The 25,725-nt window shown below is 42.5% G+C and overlaps 2 protein-coding genes across 2 annotated transcripts; one reads left to right on the forward strand and one right to left on the reverse strand.

The window, feature by feature from the left end:
• Positions 1–8,264: 8,264 nt before the first annotated feature.
• Positions 8,265–13,178, reverse strand: LOC148002271 (endogenous retrovirus group K member 13-1 Env polyprotein-like). The gene is made up of 2 exons (XM_087579494.1): positions 12,911–13,178; positions 8,265–9,262 (listed from the first exon to the last, which is right to left on the reverse strand). Exons 1-2 carry the CDS (start codon positions 13,176–13,178, stop codon positions 8,265–8,267), a joined length of 1,266 nt encoding a protein of 421 aa, XP_087435620.1.
• A 3,895-nt stretch (positions 13,179–17,073) lies between these two features.
• Positions 17,074–18,357, forward strand: LOC148002272 (igE-binding protein-like). Its single transcript, XM_087579495.1, has one exon. The coding sequence runs from the start codon at positions 17,074–17,076 to the stop codon at positions 18,355–18,357; it is 1,284 nt and encodes a 427-aa protein (XP_087435621.1).
• Positions 18,358–25,725: the final 7,368 nt, after the last annotated feature.

The following is a 25,725-nucleotide window of genomic DNA, read 5'->3' on the forward strand; positions in this document are numbered from 1 at the left end:
GCTGGTTTTAGAATACCTCAGTTTACTTCTAGAGTTTTGAGTACTCTAAACAAACTTTGTCAGGTTAAAGGCTTGTACATCTTTGACACATACCAGAAGATGAGTGGGTGGTTAGCTCTTCTGTGGTTTGTAACATCAGAGTGTTTTATGTCAAGGACAACATTATCTTGAGCTGTTTTAGCCATTTATTCAGACAGTTCTAAGTCATCTCTTTTTGTTAAGTTGTAGTAAAATTAACAATATGGTGCAATTATGACTCCAGATGAATACATTCACAATCTCCAAATGTTATTGCAGCATCTATCAAACCAAAGTCAAGATAATACATAAAATGTCCTACAATTGACCATAGATTTATGTTACGAGGTTAATTGTAACTTGACCACATTCTTGTTCTTGTCATATAATTTTAAACTACTTTATTTGTTTATTAATGCATTCTTTAGTATAAAAGGGACAGGAGAATGGTACCATTATATCTGAGGAGAGTATTTGAGGTAATATATTCTCAGGCTATGTCACTGGTATCTGTTGCTAGTATAAAGTTTTCTTTACAATATTTGAGGTAAAATATCTTTCTATGTTTGATTATTTGTAACTTCAGCAAATTTGGAATGCTAAGTACATTTTCCATTCCAGTCATATAAATTACAACATCAGTAGTCATGACTATATCACATTGTTAAATTTACTAGAACATCACATCACAATAAAATCACATTTCTGGTATGTGTATGATAGTGTGGAGAGAGAATACTAACCTAATAGGAAGGATCCATCTCAATGCTTGGAACTACATCCCAAGGACAAGATTTCAGTGGTGACTATAAAGAGAAAGTAACTTAAGAACCAATATTCAGGAATCTCTTTTCATTTTTTATTTTTTTATTAGATGTATTTCTTTACTTACATTTCAAATGTTATTCCCCTTCCTGGTTTCCTGTCCATAAGCCCCCAGCCCCTCCCCTCCCACTTCCCCATCTGGGTGTTCCCCGCGTACCTCCCCCTTACTTCCCACCCATATTTCCTTGCACTTGGGGTCCAAACTTTGCAGAACGAAGGGCTTCGCCTTTCACTGGTGCCCCGACAAGGCTATTCTCTGCTATATATGCAGTCGGAGCCCTGGGTCAGTCCATTTATAGTCTTTCAGTAGTGGTTTAGTCCCTGGAAGCTCTGATTAGTTGGCATTCTTGTTTTTATGGGATTGCAAGCTCCTTCAACTCCTTTAATACTTTCTCTAATTCCCCCCAAGGGGGTCCTGTTCAAAGTCCAGTGGTTGCCGCTAGCATTGACCTCTGTATTGGACATGCTCTGGATGTGTCTCTCAGGAGAGATCTAAAGCTGGTCACTTTCAGCATGCATTTTTTAACTTCATCAATTTTATCTAGTTTTGGTGGATATATATATATATATATATATATATATATATATATATATATATATATATGCGCCACATGTTGGGCAGGCTCTGAATGGTCGTTCCTTGAGTTGCTGCTCTAAACTTTGCTTCCATATCCCCTCCTATGGATATTTTTCCCCTTTTAAGAAGGAATGGGAGCATACGCATTTTGGTCATCCTTCATCTTGACCTTCCTGTGGTCTGTGGATTGCATCTTGGTAATTCGATCTCTTTTCTAAATTATATGTAACTTAACCATCTTCTTCAGTGTCTTGGAGTCATGAATTTTCCATTGTGACATACTGTGCCGTATATTGAGATTTGGAATAAATAGAATAATAAAATTATGTGTGCAATGTTAAACATTATACTACAATAGTTTTATAGTATAAATGGCCGTTTTGTCAAAAGCAATCTACAGATTCATTGCAATCCCTATCAAATATTTCAACTCACTTCTTCATAGTGTTAGAAAGAACAATTTGCAGATTCATTTCGATTAACAAAAAAAAAACAGTATAACAAAAACTATCTTCAATAACAAAAGAACTTCTGGGGGAATCACCATTCCTGATCTGAAGCAGTATTACATAGCAAAGTGATAAAATCTGCATGGTATTGGTATAGAGACAGGCAGGTAGATCACAGGAATAAAACTGAAGACCCAGAAATGAACCCACACACTTGTCATCACTTCATCTTTAACAAAGGAGTTAAAACCATCCAGTGAAAACTAGGTAGGATTTTAAAATAAAATGGTGCTGGTTCAACTGGAGGTCAGCATGTAGAAGAATGCAAACTTGCACATTATTGTCGCCCTGTCCAAGGGGATCAAGGACCTCCACATAAAACCAGATACACTCATACTTCTAGGAAGAAAAGTGGGGAACAGCCTCAAACACAAGGGCACTGGAGAAATTTTCTTGAACAAAATATCAATGGTGTATACTCCAAGATCAAGAATTGACAAATGGGCTTTATAACACTGCCAAGCTTCTGTAACCCAAAGAACTCTGTAATTAAGACAAAATAGCAACTAACAGATTGGGAAAAGATCTTTATCAATCCTATATCAGAAGAAGGTTAATATCAAATATGTACAAAGAACTCAAGAACTTAGATTTCAGAGAGTGAAATAACCCTATTAAAAATGGAGTTGAGAGCAAAACAAAGAATACAGACCTGAAGAATGCCGAATGACTGAGAAGCACCTAAAGAAATGTTCAACATCTTTAGTCATAAGAGAAATGCAAACCAAAACAACCCTGAGATTCCACCTCACACCAGTCAGAATGGCTAAGGTCAAAAACTCAGGTGACAGCAGATGCTGGCAAGGATGTGGAGAAAGAGGAACACTCCTCCATTGTTGGTGGGATTGCAGACTGATACAACCATTCTGGAAATCAGTCTGGGGGTTCCCCAGAAAATTAGACATTGCACTACCTGAGAACTCAGCTATACCTCTCTTGGGCATGTACCCAAGAGATGCTCCAACAAATAAAAAAAGACACATGCTCCACTATGTTCATAACTGCCTTATTTATTTTTTTATTAATTTTTTTATTAACATGAGTATTTCTTATTTACATTTCGAGTGTTATTCCCTTTCCCGATTTCTGGGCCAACATCCCTCTAACCCCTCCCCCTCCCCTTCTTTATGTATGTTCCCCCCCATCATCCCCCTATTGCTGCCCTCCCCCCAACAGTCACGTTCACTTGGGGTTCAGTCTTAGTAGGACCAAGGGCTTCCCCTTCCCCTGGTGATCTTTCTAGGATATTCATTGCTACCTATGAGGTCAAAGACTAGGGTCAGTCCATGTATAGTCTTCAGGTAGTGGCTTAGTCCCTGGAAGCTCTGGTTGGTTGGAATTGTTGTTCATATGGGGTCTCGAGCCCCTTCAAGCTCTTCCAGTTCTTTCTCTGATTCCTTAAACAGGGGTCCTGTTCTCAGTTCAGTGGTTTGCTGCTGGCATTCGCCTCTGCATTTGCTGTATTCTGGGTGTGTCTCTCAGGAGAGATCTACATCCGGCTCCTGTCGGCCTGCACTTCTTTGCTTCATCCATCTTGTCTAGTTGGATGGCTGTATATGTATGGGCCACATGTGGGGCAGGCTCTGAATGGGTGTCCCTTCTGTCTCTGTTTTAATCTTTGCCTCTCTATTCCCTGCCAAGGGTATTCTTGTTCCCCTTTTAAAGAAGGAGTAAAGCATTCACATTTTGATCATCCGTCTTCAGTTTCATTTGTTCTAGGCATCTAGGGTAATTCAAGCATTTGGGCTAATAGCCACTTATCAATGAGTGCATACCATGTGTGTTTTTCTGTGATTGGGTTACCTCTCTCAGGATGATATTTTCCAGTTCCAACCATTTGCCTACGAATTTCCTAAAGTCATTGTTTTTGATAGCTGAGTAATATTCCATTGTGTAGATGTACGGCATTTTCTGTATCCATTCCTCTGTTGAAGGGCATCTGGGTTTTTTTCCAGCTTCTGGCTATTATAAATAAGGCTGCTATGAGCATAGTGGAGCACGTGTCTTTGTTATATGTTGGGGCATCTTTTGGGTATATACCCAGGAGAACTGCCTCAGGCAGTTCAATGTCCAATTTTCTAGGAATCTCCAGACTGATTTCCAGAATGGTTGTACCAGTCTGCAATCCCACCAACAATGGAGGAGTGTTCCTCTTTCTTTGCATCCTCGCCAGCACCTGCTGTCACCTGAGTTTTTGATCTTAGCCATTCTGACTGCTGTGAGGTGAATTCTCAGGCTTGTTTTGATTTGCATTTCCCTTATGACTAAAGATGTTGAACATTTCTTTAGGTGTTTCTCAGCCATTCTGCATTCCTCAGTTGTGAATTCTTTGTTTAGCTCTGAACCTCATATTTTTAATAGGGTTATTTGTCTCCCTGCGGTCTAACTTCTTGAGTTCTTTGTATATTTTGGATATAAGCCCTCTATCTGTTGTAGCATTGGTAAAGACCTTTTCCCAGTCTGTTGGTTGCCATTTTGTCCTAACCACAGTGTCCTTTGCTTACAGAAGCTTTGCAGTTTGATGAGATCCCATTTGTTGATTCTTGATCTTAGAGCATAAGCCATTGGTGTTTTGCTCAGGAAATTTTTTCCAGTGCCCATGTGTTCGAGATGCTTCCCCAATTTTCTTCTATTAGTTTGAGTGTATCTGGTTTGATTTGGAGGTCCTTGATCTGCTTTCACTTAAGCTTTGTACAGGGTGATAAGCATGGATCGATCTGCTTTCTTCTACATGTTGTCCTCCAGTTGAACCAGCACCATTTGCTAAAAATGCTATCTTTTTTCCATTGGATGGTTTTGGCTCCTTTGTAAAAAATCAAGTGACCATAGGTGTGTGGGTTCATTTCTGGGTCTTCAATTCTGTTCCATTGGTCTATCTGTCTGTCTCTGTACCAATACCATGCAGTTTTTATCACTATTGCTCTGTAATACTGCTTGAGTTCAGGGATAGTGATTCCCCCTGAAGTCCTTTTATTGTTGAGGATAGTTTTAGCTATCCTGGGTTTTTTGTTATTCCAGATGAATTTGCAAATTGTTCTGTCTAACTCTTTGAAGGATTGGATTGCTATTTTGATGGGGATTGCATTGAATCTGTAGATCACTTTTGGTAAAATGGCCATTTTTACTATATTAATCCTGCCAATCCATGAGCATGGGAGATCTTTCCATCTTCTGAGGTCTTCTTCAATTTCTTTCTTCAGAGTCTTGAAGTTCTTATTGTACAGATCTTTTACTTGCTTGGTTCAAGTCACACCAAGGTACTTTATATTATTTGGGTCTATTATGAAGGGTGTTGTTTCCCTAATTTCTTTCTCGGCTTGTTTTTCTTTTGTGTAGAGGAAGGCTACTGATTTATTTGAGTTAATTTTATACCCAGCCACTTTGCTGAAGTTGTTTATCAGCTTTAGTAGTTCTCTGGTGGAACTTTTGGGATCACTTAAATATGCTATCATATCATCTGCAAATAGTGATATCTTGACATCTTCTTTTCCAATCTGTATCCCCTTGATCTCCTTTTGTTGTGTGATTGCTCTGGCTACAACTTCAAGAACTATATTGAATAAGTAGTGAGAGAATATTCCTCAGCTGAAAAGAACCCAGATGCCCTTCAACAGAGGAATGGATACAGAAAATGTGGTACGCCTATACAATGGAATATTACTCTGCTATCGAAAACAATGAAATTCATAGGCAAATGGATGGATCTGGAAAATATCATCCTGAGTGAGGTAACCCAATCAGAGAAAAACACACATGGTATGCACTCATTGTTAATTGAACATTAGCCCAAATGCTCGAATCACTCTAGATGCACAGAACACATGAAACTCAAGAAAGATGACCAAAATGTGTATTCTTCACTCTTTTTTTTTAAACGAGGAACAATAGTACACTTGTATGGGAATAGGGAGGCAAATTTACAACAGAGGCTGAAAGAACACACATTCAGAGACTGCCCCACATGTGGCCCATACATATACAGCCACCAAACTAGATAAGATGGATGAAGCAATGAAGTGCAGGCCGACAGGAACTGGATGTAGATCTCTCGTGAGAGACACTGCCAGAATATGGTAAATTTGTAGGCTAATGCCTGCAGCAAACCACTGAACTGAGAACAGGATCCCTGTTGAAGGATTCAGAGAAATGACTAAAAGAGCTTGAAGGGGCTTGAGACCACATATGAACAATGCCAACCAACCAGAGCTTCCAGGGACTAAGCCACTACCCAAAGACTCTACATGGATTGACCTTGGGCTCCAACTGCATAGGTAGCAATGAATAACCTAGTAAGGGCACCAGTGGAAGGGGAAGCTCTTGGTCCTGCCAATACTGAACCCTCAGTGAACAGGATTGTTGGGGGGAGGGGAGTAATGGGGGTAGAGGGAGGGATTAAGAGGATGTTGGCCTGGAAACCGGGAAAGGTAATAATAATTGAAATGTAAATAAGAAATACCCAATATAATAAAGATGAAGAAAAAATGGGGTACAGAGCTAAAGACAGAATTTTCAACTGATGGATATCAAATGGCTGAGAAGTCCCTAAAGAAATGTTCAAAATCATTAGTCATCTTGGAAATGCAAATCAAAACAACCCTGAGTTTCCACCTCACACCACTCAGAATGGCTAAGATAAAAACTCAGGTGACAGCAGATGTTGGCAAGGATATGGAGAAAGAGGAAAATTCCTCCATGGTTGGTAGGATTGCCAGTTGGTACAACCACTCTGGAAATCAGCCTAGCGATTCTTCAGATGTTTGAATATAGAACTACCTGAGGACCCAGCTATACCAATCCTGGGCATTTACCTAAGTGATGCTCCAACATACATCAAAGACACATGGTCCACTATGTTCATAGTGGAAAGATCCTAAATGCCCTTCAACAGAGGAATGGATACAGAAAATGTAGTACATCTACACAATGGAGTGCTGCTCATCTAATAAAATCAATGACTTCTCTTTTCTTCCGTTTTCATTAAATTAGATATTTCTTATTTACATTTCAAATGTTATTACCTTTCCCAGTTTCCACTCCATCAGCTCCCTAAGCCCTCCTCCTCCCCTTCTATATGGGTGTTCCCCTCCCAATCCACCCCCCATTACTGGTCTCTCCCAACAATCACATACACTGGGGGTCCAGCCTTTGAGAGACCAAGGGCTTCCCCTTCCACTGGTGCCCCTACAAGGCTATTCATTGATATTAGAATTTGGAGCCCAGGGTGAGTCCATGTATAGTCTTGGGTAGTGGCTTAGTCCCTGGAAGCTCTAGTTGGTTGGCATTGTTGTTCTTATGGGATCTCAAGCCCCTTCAGCTCTTTCAGTCCTTTCTCTGACTCATCCAACGGGCTCCTGTTCTTGGCTCAGTAGTTTGCTGCTAGCATTCACCTCTGAATTTGACATATTCTGGCTGTGTCTCTCAGGAGAGATCTGAATCAGTTTCCTGTCAGCCTGCACTTCTTAGCTTCATCCATTTCATTTAGTTGGTGGCTGTATATGTATGGGCCACATGTGACCCAGGCTCTGAATGGCCATTCCTTTGGTCTCTGTTCTAAACTTTGCCTGCATATCTGAAGCGCCCGCCCTGACCAGCAAGGAAGACACAACATCGTCGGCTCTTCTTAACAGCCTTTATTGCAGGAACACCTAATTGTTAATACGGGGACCCCAAGGAGCAAAGGCACTTGCCTTATATACAAAACAGACTGTGGCTGTAAATTTGTCCACTGGGGATTGGTGGAGTATGAAATACCTATTTAGCATGAATATCACCCTGGCCTTGTAGGTGCTTGGGGTATGCCAACACATGTGCTGTAGGTGTTTACCACAAATGACCACTGGATGTCGGCGCCATCTTTAGCCGCTCCCTACATCTCCCTCTTTTTTGTTTTATTAAAAATGAACCCATTAGATGGAGGTAGTGGTCTGAGAGAGGTCAGACATGCCTCACAGAGTGCACAGCTCAGCCATGCCGAGCCACTCTTGCAGTTAGGACTGCACCCTAATGGCAATAAATGAACTTATGCTGTAACACACCATTCTGGGCTATATGTGTTGGTTGTGCAGAGGAGCATTTGACCAGCCCTTATGTTCAAACGGGGTGTAGCCACCTCTGTCTATGACTGGTCTAGATCAGGGTGTCACGTTAATATTGTCATTGCTCCTGTCTTAGGTCATTCCTCTCGATAGCTTGGCCTTACCCATCCTTGGATTAACCCTATCACCACCTGGCTCCTGCCTTAGGTTGGTCTGAGACCGAGGAAAGTTGCCCGTCTCTGGATACAATGGCTTCACATGACAGTGACAAAATGACAAAATACGATCTAGGGCGAACTCTTAACTTTTCAAAGAGGCCAGCCATATGTTGGGAGATGCACCACTTTCAATGGCAACCATAGCTTGGTAAACAATCGCTTTGTGTCTGGCATGCTCTCGTTGTAAACGGCAAAAAAGCCATAGACATACTCCACATCCCAAGAGGACAATGGCCACCCAGGCAAACATGCCACACCATTCTTTAAAAAAGGAGAAAGCATTGGTAATCCATGAAGTGAAATCTCCAAACATGATAGGTTCCAATCTAGTGTTGTTAAGGACAGCAATCTGCATAAGCAATTGTCTTGATAATTGCTCTGCTTTCATGGACCAGTTTCCTTTCAGATAATTCGAGATTTCTTTGCTCTGTTGAGAATACTGAGAGAAGTTAGCTTGCAAAGGAGTAATACTAAAGCCTCTAAGGGAGGAAACACAGGACAACTGTGTCATATAATATAATGCTTCAATTTGTTCATGGATCAAATCTATCCATTGATTAGCTAATAGAAGACCAGATGCCAAGTGGGAATTAAATTCTTCTTGTATCTCTAGTGCCACTGCGATTTTTTCCACAATCTGGTTGATAGTCTCAGCCGTCTGTACTTGATTAGTCATAGCAATCTTGGCTGTTGTTGCTGTAGCGGCTGACAGTACAATGGCTGAAATTATAGCTGCCGTAATACCAAAATCCCTTTTAGTTCTTAGTAAATGAAGTATGGGAAAATTATCTGGGTTGGCTTCTATTGGGACTGGCACAAAAGAAGGAATCTTGACCATCACTGCGGTATCATTGGTGCCATCCCAGCATTCAGCTAAATAACAAACTACATCAGAGCTATTACAATTTAAAGCATTATTGCTTACATTAGTGCTTATCAGAAAGAAGAAAGGTGGTCTAACACATACTGAAGCTCCAATGGCAGTATCATTTGCCAAAAGGCCATTAATCTTTACATTTACTAAACTGGTTTTGTTATTCGTCCTAGTGGCTGAAATATTATACAATGTAAAGTCTTCACCTAATAATTGGGGAAAAGGAATTAGAGATGTGTATGCTCCCTGTTCATTTGATAATACCCATTGATACCAAGGTCAAAAATTTTGCTTGCCAGTCTTATTTTTCCCCCGATCATACTGTACCTGGTCAAGAGGAGGGGAAAACTCAAATTCTGGTAGGAATTGTTTTTCTCTATGGAATGGACTCTGACATGGGGTAAAATCAGGTGGAAATTCTTGATATGGGGGGCAAGTAGGTAAGACTCTACGGCAGGTAGAGTTATGCAGTGTGTGAATGCCTTGCCCCGGATGTGATGGAAAACTACAATTATGTATAAAAATCAAAGTTGTAATGTTCAAATCAGCAGAATTATTGACTGACATGTCTCCACTGCCTGAAGAGGCTCCTTGGGTAATTTGACTCAAAGCAGCCAGGATGGTCTCAGTGCCCATATCACATTGCTAACAGGATCTAACCAATTAGCCAATGTGTTCCTTTGCAGCCATATACAAGGCTGGGAGGAATTTTTAAGAGTGAAACATAATGTATGTAAAAAAAGAAAGATTAGTGGCAGTATACTGTTGGGGCGATTCTCCATTTGGCACTATACAAGGAACACCACGCAAACAGGAGGTGGAGAAAAAAGTTGGCAAGACAGTAGAATTGCTATGAACTGGCATAGGTTCTGGCCAGGATCTGGCAATAGCCCACAGCGTGAGTGAATTAACCTGGATCACCATTCCCAGTAGTAATAGTAGAGTTCGTAGTCTCATCTTTAGAAATAGCAGGAGGCAGTTTGGGAGTCAAACGTTCAGGCACCCAGATTGGATTGTCTTGATTCTGTGGAAGAACACAAACAGCTCCCCTAGATCTCGAAATTATGGGATCTGGGCCACACCATTCATCAGTTAAGATATCCTTCCACTTTACGTCTGCATTAGTCATAGGTTTAGTAGCAGCATGGCGATCCACAGAAAAGCAGCCATGCGCATCCAAAATTAAGAAATTTAGAGAAAACAAAGCTAAAGAAAGTTGTTCTTTTGGCGTTCGGCCGCTAGCAATTCCCTCTTTTTGTTTTTGTAGAAGCTCTTTTAAGGTACGATGTGCTCTTTCCACAATTCCTTGACCCTGGGGATTGTATGGTAATCCAGTAGTATGACTGACCTGCATTGTCTGGCAAAATGCCTGAAAGGACTTTGCAGTGTAGGCAGGCCCATTGTCTGTCTTGAGACTATCAGGCTTTCCCCAGGCTGCCCACACCTCTAAGCAATGACTAATGACATTACGAGCCTTTTCACCAGTCACCAGAGTGGCATATATAATACCGGAACAGGTATCAACAGAAACATGAGCATATTTCAAATTTCCAAATTGAGACATGTGTGTGACATCCATCTGCCAAAGTTTTAGTGGAATCAGACCACGAGGGTTAATCCCCACCTGAGGAGGGTGGTGAAACTGAACACAATTCTGGCAACATAACACCACATCAGGAGCCGCAGCTCTAGAGATTTTAAATTTTTGTTGAAGTGTGAAAGCAGGAACATGAAACTTTTGATGAAATTCTCTAGCGAGATCAATTGGAGTACTAGCATCTACCAGGGCGTAATTATGGCCATGGGACCAGGCAAATTAGTATGAGCTCGAATATGTTGTATGAAAAATTTATTCTTTCTGGCCCAAATCAATTTTGTAATTCTAAAAGAATTTGACATACAGTACTAGTTGACCTAATTGGCCCTGCAATTTCAAGTGATCACACAGCGTTAACTACATAAGCAGAATCAGAAATTAAATTAAAAGAATCATGAAATCTTTTAAAAACTTCCAATACAATTTTGAATTCTATAACTTGGGGGGTGCCTGGACTGTATTGAATTAATACTGGTCCTTGAGAATCAACCATATAGGCACCTACACCTGTTTTGGAGCCATCTGTATAAATATCTAACGCTCCAGACAAAGGTTCTGAGGCAGTGATCTTAGGAAAGATCACTGGATGTTCAGTAAAAAAAATTGTAGGAAAGGATCCTTAGAATAATGATTGTTAAACTCTCCATCAAAACTACAGTGTAATATGGCCCAATCATCTATCAAGGCACACAATGTTTCCATATGAGTTGCAGTATATGGTATAATAATTTTCTTGGGTAAAATACCAAAATGCTGAATACAAGATTTAACAACTAAGATAACAAGCTGTGCAACAGCAGAAGGATAATATTCAAGGGTTTTATTTGGAGAAATATGCGGATAAATCCACAGAAGCGGTCCTTGTTGCCATAGCACTCCTGTAGGCTGACGAAAGGTTCTCAGTATACACAAAAAGAGATCCTCCTTTTCCTTGTACCTTCTTAGCATTGCCTTTTCCTGTCTTTCTTCTACTTTCCTTAAAGATAATCGTGCTTCCTTGGTTAAAGCACGGGGTTAAGTAAGCTGAGAATCCCCTTTCAGGATCTCATAGAGTGGCTGTAAATCTATATTTGGCATTTTAATATAGGGTCGAATCCAATTTATGCTTCCTAGTAATTTCTGAAAATCATTTAATGTTTTTAAATGATCTTTTCCGTCAAGTAGCTGACAAAAGAATTGTAACCAGTTCACCTGGGACTTTCAGGACCTCAGTAGCGGCCCTTTATCAAACTTTCTCAGTGGGCTAAAGGCCCATGGAAAAGAAAACATTAATCTTGACCTTGCCCACAGACAAATTCCTGAATTCTAAATTTTGACTGGCAAAACAAAGTTTTTCACAGTTTGTTGTAGATTCTTTTTTTCTGAAACTATTTTAGGGGCTTCTCTGTCCCCAAACCTGGGGCATTTTTACCATAGGGGCAGGAGCTGGCTGCTGAGGGGATAGGATCAAAGGCACTCTCCATGTTAATGATGACTAACGGGAAATGTAACTTAATGCTGGAGACTGACTCCTCTCTTGGAATAAGGCCAGCAGATAAGGTAGGCTCCCTTAAAGAACTTCTCTTAATGAGCACTCTCTTTCTGTGAGCAAAAGTTGAAGGTCAGGCCACTAAAGGCAGAAATGCTTTTCTTGTTCTTGTTTCTTTAGAGTCTTTCCCCACCTCACTCTCAGCCTTTTCAGATTGTTCCTCCTGTAGCATTTCTAACGAAGCCTGTCCCTTTTTTATAGCCTGCTGACAGCACTTCTGATCTTCTAGGCAGCTACACATTAAGTGCCATACCGGCTGAAACTCTGCCTTTAGGATTCCTTGCTCCCAAGTGAAATTTAAATCTTTCCCAGCTTATCTCAGCTGTCCACCCTCAGATCCCCAGAGACAGCAAGCCAAGGTGCAATGGCTTCGCATTCACTAAGAAATCTCTCTATAGTGCTTCTTTTTATCCTAAGCCTTTTTCTTTTAAACAGCTCTTGAAGAGCCAGAAAAATTGGGTGAGACTGAGAAGTCTCCATGCTCACTGCAGCAGATCTACAGCTAGTTTCACCCCCCACTACTGTGTGGGCTGGGAGCACAAGCACAGATAAAACACTGTGCTTCAAAAATTAACGTTGGCTATCAACCAACACACTGCCACTAGAGCGGGGTCCATAAAATTAAATCTCCTTTTCTTTTCTTTTCTCCCTTCGAGACCTTTTCTCCCTCCGACATGCTTTCTTGTTGCTCTGTAAGGATTCTCTGACCTATTCTAATAGCTTTCTCACATCGTTTATCTTCTAAGCAGGCACGGACCATTCGCCAGAGCGACTTTGTCCCTGGTTTAAGCGTGCCCTCTGTTATTTCCCTATCCAGATCTCTTCCTAACTTGTCCCATGCCCGTAAAGTAAGAGTCCCTGACACTATAAACCACGGAGCACAACGATCACACTCATCAAGAAAACTCAGCAGGATTTTCCTTTCGATTTTAAGCTTACGCTGACCAAGAAGCTCCTGAAGAGCTGACAGGAGTGGGGTGGAGTGTGAGTTTCCCATGCTTAACGAGTTTTTACAATCGATTTACGAGCAGGGTGGGCTGGCATGTTTATTTACACACGATCCTGTGGCCCATCACTAGTTGGCTCTTCCCAGCAAATGCATTCGTGCCCCAGACGGTGGAAATTCAAACAGTAGCAACACCACAACACAAAAAGAGTAAACGGCAAAAGTGCTAGTCCAACCCACAGAGGATCAAATGAGAAAGACAACATTGCTGTGCTCCACAAACCCCTTTTTCCTCTAATCCAAGGCTCTCACCGTCTCTGTTTACTCCAGAGAACTTTATAGTCCCTTTTACCCGGGAGCCTTACAGTCCTGTGTCCAGGACTATTACAGTCTCTGCTTACCTCCAGAGAACTGGCTGGTCCCTTACCTGGGAGCTTTCTGATGTCACCGTCCTGAGGCTGAAAAGTTCTGAGATCCACAAGAGATAAGACTCGGGGTCCCCGTACGGGCCACCAGTTGAAGCGCCCACCCTGACCAGCATGGAAGATGCAACACCGTTGGACTCTTCTTAACAGCCTTTATTGCAGGAACACCTAATTGTTAATACGGGGACCCCAAGGAACAAAGGCACTTGCCTTATATATAAAACAGACTGTGGCTGTAAATTTGTCCACTGGGGATTGGTGGGGTATGAAATACCTATTTAGCATGAATATCACTCTGGCCTTGTAGGTGCTGGGGGTATGCCAACACATGCGCTGTAGGTGTTTACCACAAAAGACCACCGGATGTTGGCGCCATCTTTAGCCACTCCCTACACATATCCCCTCCTATTTGTATTTTTGCTCCCCTTTTAAAGAAGGCGTGGTGCATCCACATTTTGGTCATCCTACTTGAGTTTCATGTGTTCTGTGCATCTTGGGTTATTTGAGCATTGGGGCTAATATCCAATTATCAATGAGTGCATACCTTGTGTGTGTGTGTGTGTTTTTTTTTTTGTGATTGGGTTTCCTCACTAAGAATGATATTTTCTAGTTCCATCCATTTACCTATGACTTTCATGAAGTCATTGTTTTTGATAGCTGAGTAGTATTCCGTTGTATAGATGTCCCACATTTTGTGTATCCATTCTTCTGTTGAAGGGTATCTGGGTTTTTCCCAGCTTCTGGCTATTATAAATAAGGCTGCCATGAACATAGTGGTGCATGTGTTTTTGTTGTATGTTGAAGCATCTTTTCGGTAAATGCCAAGGAGTGGTATAGCTGGGTTCTCAGGCCGTACAACATCCAATTTTCTGGGGAACATCCAGACTGGGAAGAAAAATATTGATACGAGAGGATATGGAGACAAAATTTGGAGCAGAGACTGAATGAATGGCCATTCACAGCCGGCCACCATGGGGATCCAGCCTATACATATATATATATATATATATATATATATATATATATATATATATATATATGTGTGTGTGTGTGTGTGTGTGTGTGTGTGTGTGTGTGTGTGTGTGTGTGTGTGTAGCTACTAAAATTATACAATATTGATGAAGCCATGAGGTACATGCTGACAGGAGCCTGATACTCCTGTCTCTTGAGCTGCTCAGCTAGAACTTGATAAATACAAAGGCAAATGCTAGGAGCAAATCATTGAACTGAGAATGGGGTCCCCATTGGAGAAATTAGAGAAAGGATTAAAAAAGTTGAAAGAACTTGCAAACCCATAAGTACTGTAATGCCACCCAACAGGAGCTCCCAGGGATTCAACCACTACCCAAAGCTTACACATGATCAGACACATGGCTTCAGCTTCATTTGTAGCAGAGGATGGCCCTTTGGGGCACCAATGGGAAGGGAAGCCCTTGTTCCTGCCAAGGTTAGACCACAGTGTAGAAAAATGTCATGGCAGAGAGGCAAGAATGGGAGGTATTTGGGGAGGGGGAACAATCTTATAGAGGGTAGGGGGATGGGCTAGGAGGCACATGGACAGGAAACGAGGAAAGGGGATAACATTTGAAATGCAAATCAAAAGTATCCAATAAAACAAAAACCAAACACCAAAGAAAAAAAAAACCAAGGGGGATTACTCAAGGTAATAAATCATGGTCATAATATTTTTTAAATTTATTTGAAGGGAAGTATTTCAAATTATATATTATTGGAAAAACAATAGTATGTGTCAGTGAGATATCTCAGTGGGAAATGCAGCCTGCTGCCTAGCCCAATGACCTGGGTGTAACTCCTGTGGACCCAAATGGATTACAGGGAAAACTAACTCTGGACAATTGTCCTCTGCCTCTCAGGGTCGCTCAAAGGTTCCTGGTGAGACAGGTTTTGTTTGTTTCCAGCTAACAGACCAACAAATGCCTGGTTCTTTCACCAGGAAAGAGAGTTAACATCAGTGTAGTGATTGCTGACCACACATCAGGATCTCAATTTACAAATTCTTCTGTTATTCTGGGAATCACAACATGAATGGCTGCAGGATTGTTTTGTGAAACATCCCTGTTCTCTGGCACGGATAGGAAGATAACCCCTCTTCTGCCATGTGGGCTCTGATGTCCAGTCTTCAGAACCCATGTCTTCTTGTGTGTCTCTGGTTCTGAGAGCCTGACTTTGCTGTTCCCTGTTTGGTCTTGGAGGTAATGATACTTTTTAATAAACGTGGGAGAGAATGTTGTGTAGGGAGCGGTGCGACAGCTGTATGATAATGAAGTGAATCTGGCGCCCTCCTAACAACAGTACTGAGCATGCGTGGAGTTTTGCACCTGACGTCAGCCTGGCTGGGGCGGTACTATGCTAAATGGGAGTTCATGCCTCGCCAATCTCTGGAGGACAAGTAGCTGGGATGGCAGTGGGGTGACTCGTGCCCCACCAATCCCTGAAAGAATAGCATACTGTTGTGTATATAAGCCGAGCGGCAAAGCCGCTCGGCGCGGTAACACTTAAAGCTGTAACACTTGGAGCTGTAACACTTGGAGCTGTAACACTTAGGGCTGGCTGCCGCCGCCTCCCTGTATCAACAAAGAAGGTGTCCTGCAGTAAAGGCTGTTGAGAAGAATCCAACCGTGTTGCGTCTTCCTTGCCGGACGAGGTGGGCGCGACAAAGTGGTGGCCCGTACAGGGACGAGGACATCCTCGTGGATCTCAGAACTCTTCAGCTTCAGGAGGAGCGACGTCGGAAAAGTTTGTAAGGGACGATAAAGTTCTCTGGAGGTGAGCAGAGACGATGGGAGCCTTGGGTTAGAGGCTAAAAGGTCTGCGGTCTGCAGCAATGTTGTTTCAAGTTGTTCCTTTGTGGGCAGGTTTTATAATTTTGTTTCTTTTCGTCTTTGTGTTGTGTGTTTGCTTTCTTTAAAATTGCCACCGTCCCGGACGGGAGTGCACTTGCTCGGAGTAGCCAACAGGTGCCAGGCTACGGAGTTGGGTATAAACCAACAGGCCAGCTTGCTAAAAAACCGCTTGCAAATAAGTTCATTGAGTATGGGAAGCTCACATTCCAGCCCACTCCTGACAGCTCTCCAGGAGCTCCTTAATCGGCGTAAGCTAAAAGTTGAAAGGAAAATCCTGTCAAGTTTTCTTGATGAATGCGATCGTTGTGCTCCGTGGTTTATAGTGTCAGGATCTCTTACCTTGTGAGCATGGGACAAATTGAGAAGGGATCTAGATAAAGAAGCCACAGAGGGCAAGCTTAGACCCGGATCAAAGCCTCTTTGGCGAATAGTCCGTGCTTGTTTAGAGGATAAGCGATGTGAGGAAGTCGTTAGAACAGGTCAGAGAATCCTTGCAGAGCATCAAGAAAGTATGTCAGAGGGAGAAAAGGTCCCAAAGAAAGAAAGGAAAAGAAAAGGAGACAAAAGGAACAGAGAGAAGGCAGAGATAAAAAAGGAGATAATCAGGACCAGGAAATAGATAAGATATATCCCTCCTTAAAAGCCTTGACTTTAGAAATGTCAGATGAGTCAGAACTTAGTGAGGATGGTGAGGCTGATCTTGAGGAAGAGGCTGCTCAGTATGAGGGGGAGAGATGTGATCCGGACTGGCCACATGCTAACACCACGTGGCAAGGAGGCAGACAATTAGGCAAAAAGGTAGTTATACCAAACGCACCTCCGTACAACCCTCAACATAAAAGCATAGCGAGGCCTGCAAAAGGTACTTCCTTTTGCCCAGAGGTATGGAGAGAAGTGGGATTAAGTTTCCCAGTATTTTTGGATGCCAATGGGCAACGATATCATGAACCCGTTGACTTTAAGACTATAAAGCAATTGGCAGAATCAGTTAGAACTTATGGGGTCAGTGCAGCTTTTGTTGTGGCTCAAGTTGAGGCTCTTGCTAGGTATTGCCTCACCCCTGGGGATTGGGGGAGTCTGGCTAAGGCCTGCCTCTCCTCAGGTCAATACTTGGATTGGAAATCTTATCTTTTTGAACATGCTAATGCTCAGGCCGCCATTTATCTGGCCTCAGGAGCAGACCCTCAGAGACATTGGGATGCTGACATGCTATTGGGTCTAGGGAGATTCGCTCTGGACCAGACCGGTTATCCAGAGCAAGTTTATAGCCAAATTAATGGAGTAGCCATCAAGGCATGGAAAGCACTGCCTAATAGGGGCGCAGTCTCCGGGAACCTTACCAAGGTTCTGCAAGGACCTACAGAGCCGTTTTCAGACTTCGTGGCCCGCATGGTAGAGGCCGCTACCAAAATCTTCGGAGACCCTGATGCAGCCATGCCGCTCATTAAACAGCTGGTATATGAGCAATGTACAAAAGAATGTAGGAATGCCATAACACCATACAAACATAAAGGTTTAGAGATTTGGATGAAAGTCTGCAGGGAACTGGGAGGACCATTGACTAATGCTGGTCTAGCGGCAGCTGTGGTACAATTAGGGAAAACCGCTACCACGGATACCTGTTTCCAATGTGGCCATAAAGGGCATTATCGAAAACAGTGCCCTGAAAGGAGTAGGGGGAAAATTAGCAATAGACCCAAGCAGCCTGGACTATGTCCACGATGTAAGAAGGGAAACCACTGGGCAAATGAGTGTCAATCTGTGAAAGACTTGGATGGCCGACCCCTAGTGACAGGATATGGTGGTGCACAGCCAAAAAACGGACAACGGGGCCCACGTCCCCAGGGCCCTCAAATATATGGGGCTCTGCAGGGCGACAGACAAGGACAGGACAATCAGAGGCCTTGGCCTTTCCTTCGCCACCCGAAGGAGAGCCGTTAAAGGCTCCGCAGGACTGGACCTCCACTCCACCACCAGACTCATACTGACCCCCCAAATGGGAGTGCAGCCTGTAGATACAGATTTTAGAGGAACCCTCCCTAAAGATACAGTTGGGCTTTTGTTGGGATTCTCCTCCTCTGCCCTGGACGGTTTGCAGATTGTGCCCGGAGTAATTGATCCTGATTATTTAGGTACAGTAAAAGTGCTGGTAGCCTCCCCCCAGGGTGTCACTGCCATTTCCCCTGGAGACAGAATCGCTCAAATGCTGCTTCTGCCCAGCTTACATAAGCGCTTTCCTGCTGAAAATAGGATTAGAAGGGATAGGGGCTTGGGATCTACAGGTTCCCGATTTGCCTTTATCTCATTGGAAATGAGTGATCGTCCAATGTTAACATTGACTGTGGAGGGACGTTCATTCCTTGGTCTATTGGATACTGGAGCAGATCGTAGTATTATCTCTGCTCATGACTGGTCACCCAGATGGCCTACACAAACATCGTCTCAGGCCCTACGTGGTTTAGGGTACGAAATGGCTCCTTTAATGAGCTCAAAAGAATTGACGTGGAGAGATACAGAAGGGAGATCAGGAAAGATCACTCCTTATGTTATAGACATTCCAGTAACGCTGTGGGGCAGAGATGTTTTGGTAGAGCTGGACATGAGACTGACAAATGATTACTCCCCACAAGTCCAGGATATGATGGCAAAAATGGGTTACGTGCCTAGAAAGGGTCTGGGAAAGAAATTACAAGGACGAGTTGACCCAGTACTGTCAAAACAAAAACATGACAGGACGGGTCTGGGTTTTTCCTAGGGGCCGTTGAGGGGGGAATACCCATTACATGGAAAACGGAGGAGCCTTTATGGGTTCCTCAATGGCCTCTATCCTCTGAAAAATTAATTGCTGCTGCCGAATTAGTATTCGAACAATTACAATTAGGACATATTCAACCATCCAGATCACCTTGGAATACGCCTATATTTGTTATTAAGAAAAAGTCAGGAAAATGGCGGTTATTACATGATCTAAGAGCTATTAATTCTCAAATGCAAATAATGGGTCCCATACAGAAAGGTATACCATTACTCTCCAGCATTCCTGCTGAATGGCCTATTATTATTATTGATATTAAAGATTGCTTTTTTTCTATCCTTCTTGCTCCACAAGATAGCGTGCGATTTGCATTTACTTTGCCATCTATGAATAATGAGGAACCTGATAAGCGCTATCAGTGGGTGGTCTTACCTCAAGGTATGGCAAATAGTCCTACTATGTGTCAACTTTATGTAGGACAGGCCCTACGGCCTGTACGTGACCAATTCCCAAAATTAAGAATGATTCATTTCATGGATGATATCTTGCTTTCTGCTAAAGATCATGGCACCCTGGAAGTAGCTTATGTAAAAGTGGTTAAGGCGCTTGAAAGCAACCAATTGTGCATAGCACCTGAAAAAGTCCAAATGGGCCAAATGGGAGAATACTTAGGAACAAAAATCACTCCTCATAGTATTTCTCCTCAAAAAATTGAATTACGAAAAGACCATTTAAAAACATTAAATGACTTTCAAAAATTACTAGGAAGCATAAATTGGATTCGACCCTATATAAAAATGCCCAATGTAGATTTACAACCACTTTATGAGATACTGAAAGGGGATTCTCAGCTTACTTCACCCCGTGTTTTAACCAAGGAAGCACGATTATCCTTGAGGAAAGTAGAAGAAAGACTAGAAAAGGCAATACTAAAAAGGTATAAGGAAGAGGAAGATCTGCTTTTGTGTATACTGAGAACTTTTCGTCAACCTACAGGAGTATTTTGGCAACAAGGTCCACTTCTTTGGATTTATCCCCATATTTCTCCTAATAAAACCCTTGAATATTATCCTTCTGCTGTTGCACAGCTAGCTATATTAGGCGTTAAATCTTGCATTCAGCATTTTGGTATTTCACCAAAGAAAATTATTATACCATATACAACCACTCAGGTAGAAACATTGTGTGCATTGATAGATGATTGGGCCATATTGCACTGTAGTTTTGATGGAGAGTTTGACAATCATTATCCTAAGGATCCATTGCTACAATTTTTTACTGAACATCCAGTGATATTTCCTAAGATCACTGCCTCAGAGCCTTTGTCTGGAGCATTAGATATTTATACAGATGGCTCCAAAACAGGTGTAGGTGCCTATATGGTTGATTCTCAAGAACCAGTATTAATTCAATATAGTCCAGGTACCCCCCAAATTACAGAATGTAAAATTGTATTGGAAGTTTTCAAAAGATTTCATGATTCTTTTAATTTAATTTCTGACTCTGCTTATGTGGTTAATGCGGTGCGCTCACTTGAAATTGCAGGGCCAATTCGGTCGACTAGTACTGTATGTCAAATTCTTTTAGAATTACAAAATTTGATTTGGGCCAGAAAAAATAAATTTTTCATACAACATATTCGAGCCCATACTAATTTGCCTGGTCCCATGACCAGTAATAACGCCCTGGTGGATGCTAGTACTCGTAGAGAGTTTATTTTTCATGCTGCTCCGGTTGACCTCGCTAGAGAATTTCATCAAAAGTTTCATGTACCTGCCTTTACTCTTCAACAAAAATTTAAAATCTCTAGAGCTGCTGCTCGTGATGTGGTGTTAAGTTGCCAGAATTGTGTTCAATTTCACCACCCTCCTCATGTAGGGATTAACCCTCGTGGTCTGATCCCGTTAAATCTTTGGCAGATGGATGTTACACACATATCTCAATTTGGAAATTTAAAATATGCTCATGTTTCTGTTGATACATGTTCTGGTATTATACATGCTACTCTGATGACTGGTGAAAAGGCTCCTAATGCCATTAGCCATTGCTTAGAGGCATGGGCAGCCTGGGGAAAGCCTGATAGTCTCAAGACGGACAACGGGCCTGCCTACACTGCAAAGTCCTTTCAGGCATTTTGCCAGACAATGCAGGTCAAACATACTACAGGATTGCCATACAATCCCCAAGGTCAAGGAATTATGGAAAGTGTACATCGTACCTTAAAAGAGCTGATAAAAAAACAAAAAGAGGGAATTGCCAGCAGCCGAACACCAAAAGAACAACTTTCTTTAGCTCTTTTTACTCTAAATTTCTTAGTTTTGGATGCGCATGGCCGCTCTGCTGTGGATCGCCATGCTGCTACTACACCTATAACTAATGCAGTAGTAAAGTGGAAGGATGTCTTAACTGATAAATGGTGTGGCCCAGATCCGGTGATCTCGAGATCTAGGGGAGCTGTTTGTGTTTTTCCGCAGAATCAAGAAAATCCAATTTGGGTACCTGAGCGCTTGACTCGAAAATTGCCTTCTGCTCTTCCTGAAGATGAGACTATGAACCCTACTATTGCTACTGGGAATGATAATACAGGTTAATTCGATCACCCTGTGGGCTATTGCCAGATCCTGGCCAGTACCCATGCCAGTCCATAGCAATTCTACTGTTTTACCAACCTTTTTCTCTACCTCCTGTTTGCGTGATGTTCCTTGTATAGTGCCAACTGGAGAAATGCCCCAACGGTATGCCGCCACTAACGTTTCTCTGTTGCATACCTTATGTTTTACCATTAAAGACTCTTCCTTGCCCTGTATTTGGTTGCATAGAGCCACGTTAGCTAATTGGTTGAATCCTATAAGTGACAGCACAATGAACACCGGGATCATCCTGGCTGCTTTGAGTCAAATTGCCCAGGGAGTCTCTTCACCCAGCGAGGACATGTCAGTCGATAGTTCTGCTGATCTGAACATTACAACACTAATTGTGATGCATAATTGTAGTGTTCCATCACGCCCAGGACAAGGTAAGTATGCACAGAATAGCTCTACCCATCGTAGAGTCTTACCCGCTTGCCCCCCGCATCAAGAGTTTCCACCTAATTTTACCCCATGTCAGAGTCCATTCCATAGAACAAAACAATTCCTACCGGGATTTGAATTTTCCCCTCCTCTTGGCCATGTACAGTATGACTGGGGGGAGAATAAGACTGGCAAGCATAATCTCTGGCCTTGGTTTCAATGGGTGCTGTCCAATGAGCAAGGGGCATATACATCCCTGACTCCCTTTGCTAGGTTGATGGGTGAGAACTTCACGCTGTATAATGTTTCGGCTACCAGAAAAAATGATACCAGGTTGACCAATATTCAATATAATAACCTTTTGGAACATAATACTGCCACTAGTACTTCAGTATGTGTTAGATCACCCTTTTTCTTTCTGATAAGCACTAATGTCAACAATGGTGTTTTAAATTGTAATAGCTCTGATGTAGTCTGCTATTTAGCTGAATGCTGGGATGGCAACAATGACACCGCAGTGATGTTCAAGATTCCCTCCTTTGTGCCAATCCCAGTAGAGGCAAACCCAGATAGTTTTCCTATTCTCAATTTGCTGAGAACCAAAAGAGATTTTGGAATTACGGCAGCCATAATTTCAGCCATCGTGCTGTCTGCTGCCGCAGCTACCACAGCTGCAATTGCTATGACCAATCAAATACAGACGGCTGAGACTGTCAATCAGATTGTAGAAAGAACTGCAATGGCGCTAGAGATACAAGAAGAATTTAATACTCATTTGGCATCTGGCCTTCTATTAGCCAATCAAAGGATAGATTTAGTTCAAGAACAAATTGAAGCACTGTATCATATGACACAGCTGTCTTGCGTTTACTCCCTAAGAGGTTTATGCATTACTCCTTTGCAAGCCAACTTTTCTCAGCATTCTCAACAGAGCAAAGAAATCTCAAATTATCTGAAAGGAAACTGGTCCATGAAAGCAGAGCAACTATCCAGACAATTGCTGATGCAGATTGCTGTCCTCAACAGCACTAGGCTGGACCCCATCACAATTGAAGACTTTACCTCATGGATTACCAATGCTTTCTCCTTTTTTAAGGAGTGGGCGGGCATGTTTGCCTGGGGAGCTATTGTCCTCCTGGGATGCGGAGTATGTCTCTGGCTTATTGGCCGTTTAAAAAGAGAACATGCCAGACACAAAGCGGTTGTTTACCAGGCTATGACTGCCATTGACAATGGTGCTTCTCCCAATGTATGGCTGGCCTCTTTGAAAGATTAAGAGTTTGCCCTAGATCATTTTTGTCACAGTCATGTGGGGTCATTGTATCCAGGGACGGGCAACTTTCCTCGAGCTCGGACCAACCTAAGACATGGGGCCCGGTGGCGATAGGGTGACCCAACGACGGGTAAGGCCGAGTCATCGTCAGGAACGACCTAAGACAGGAGCAATGACAAGATTGACGTGACACCCAGATCTAGACCAGTCATTTTATTAAACAAAAAAGGGGGAGATGTAGGGAGCGGTGCGACAGCTGTATGATAATGAGGTGAATCTGGCGCCCTCCTAACAACAGTACTGAGCATGCGTGAAGTTTTGCACCTGACATCAGTCTGGCTGGGGCGGTACTATGCTAAATGGGAGTTCATGCCTCGCCAATCTCTGGAGGACAAGTAGCTGGGATGGCAGTGGGGTGACTCGTGCCCCACCAATCCCTGAAAGAATAGCATACTGTTGTGTATATAAGCCGAGCGGCTTTGCCGCTCGGCGCGGTAACACTTAAAGCTGTAACACTTGGAGCTGTAACACTTGGAGCTGTAACACTTAGGGCTGGCTGCCGCCGCCTCCCTGTATCAACAAAGAAGGTGTCCTGCAGTAAAGGCTGTTGAGAAGAATCCAACCGTGTTGCGTCTTCCTTGCCGGACGAGGTGGGCGCGACAATGTTGTGCAACTCGGGGAGACATTTCAGGGAAAGGAGAGAATCGAATTGTGTTCAAACCCTGAAAATAACATTCTGAGACCAGCAGAGTTAGGAATGTTTTTTTCTTTGCTCTGGTCAGCATGCTCAGGAGCAAGGAGACTGTACGACCCCACCACCACTTTCCTTGAAGTAGTCACAACAAAATGGCCAAATTATAGGTCTAACTTCCTTTCTTCCCAATAGGACATGACAAGCAAGCACCTGGAATTTCTCTTTATGCAAATGAAGTTTTACCAGAAACCCAGCACCAGCCAATACTGTATAGTCCCCTCTGCAACGAATAATCACTTGGGAGGGTTCATACAGCCCTGTAACACTGCCTCCTAACCTCCAGTGAAAGGCAGCTGTTTCACTGAAAACATCTCAGAGAAGCCTATTTCTTCACAGGACTCAATCTAGAAGAGATCCTGTGAACTCACATTTTTCCTTCCCTGAGCCATGGGCCCTGGAGCTGTGTCTCCTCTGAACATTCTTTAAGTGTTCACATGCAAGATGTTATGATTGTGGTCTGTCCAGTCATCTACAGGAGTCTATTTTTTAGGTCCATGCCACAGGCATCTGCACACACCAAAAAGGTGCCTTAAAGAAGTTGTTCAAATGGTCTTATTGATTCCCAGTTTCTTTCCCATTGTTCAAATGGAAAAACACAGAAATGCTCACAGTGAAGACTTACACAGAGTCAACATTCTTAAATCACATAGATACTTAATCCCCTCTTGAAGACACTTAAGGAGACTGGATCTCTGATCTGCCACGAGTGAACATTATGGTCCAACTGGGAAAAATCATTGGCTTCTGCACTGGTAACGCTGTTTTTAATGTGTGTTCCCTGACCTGAGTTAGTCAATAAAAAAAGATACCAGAGGAAATTGGGCATCATAACATGCCCGTCATCCCAACTATTGACAGATAGTGATGGGAAGATTATCAGTTGAGCAATGCTTCTCAACTTGTGTGTCACAACCTCTTACATGGTAGAACTATCCTTTAACAGGAGTGGCATATCAGATATCCTGCATGCAAGATGTTTCTACTATGATCACAATAATAGATGGATAACAGTTATGTAATAAAAATGAATTAATTTTGTGATTGGAGTCAGTCAGAAGGGGAAAAGCTGTCACTACATTGGGAAGGCTGAGAATCACTGAATGGAAGGCTATTCTTAGCACCTGAGGCCAGCCTGCATTACATGAAACTTCATCATGAAACCAACAGCAAAGTGAACCAAATCTCTAAATCATCAAAAAAGATCATGGAGTATGGTCATCTGTTAGTCCCCTTTTGGTTTGAGGTGGAGACCCTGAGGATCCTACAAGTTATCTCTCCAGATCTACATAAAGAATGTTGGTGACTGTCAATACCTTAGTTTTTCTTTGTTTGGTTGGTTTTTTGTTGTTGTTGTTTTGTTTTGTTTTTGAGAATGAGGTTTCTAAGGTGGCCCTGAAATTCAGAGATTCCCCTGCTGCTGCATCTGACAGAATGGGATGAAGTCCTGACAGCTATGCCTGGTTATTAATACTCTCTTGTTTTTGTTCATTTCTTTGGTGTTAGTTTGGCTCTTTAA

Source organism: Rattus norvegicus, chromosome 12 (genome assembly GCF_021556685.1).
Source record: "Rattus norvegicus strain SHRSP/BbbUtx chromosome 12, alternate assembly SHRSP_T2T, whole genome shotgun sequence".
Taxonomy (NCBI): domain Eukaryota; kingdom Metazoa; phylum Chordata; class Mammalia; order Rodentia; family Muridae; genus Rattus; species Rattus norvegicus.

Bases quoted from the DNA above. Each gene is read 5' to 3' on its own strand.
- LOC148002271 (XM_087579494.1), bottom strand. From the start codon at position 13,178: ATGGGAAACTCACACTCCACCCCACTCCTGTCAGCTCTTCAGGAGCTT. The intron at 9,263-12,910 runs GTGAGAAAGCTA...CCCAATTATTAG, and splicing joins CTGCTTAGAAGATAAACGAT to GTGAAGACTTTACATTGTAT.
- LOC148002272 (XM_087579495.1), top strand. From the start codon at position 17,074: ATGTCAGATGAGTCAGAACTTAGTGAGGATGGTGAGGCTGATCTTGAG.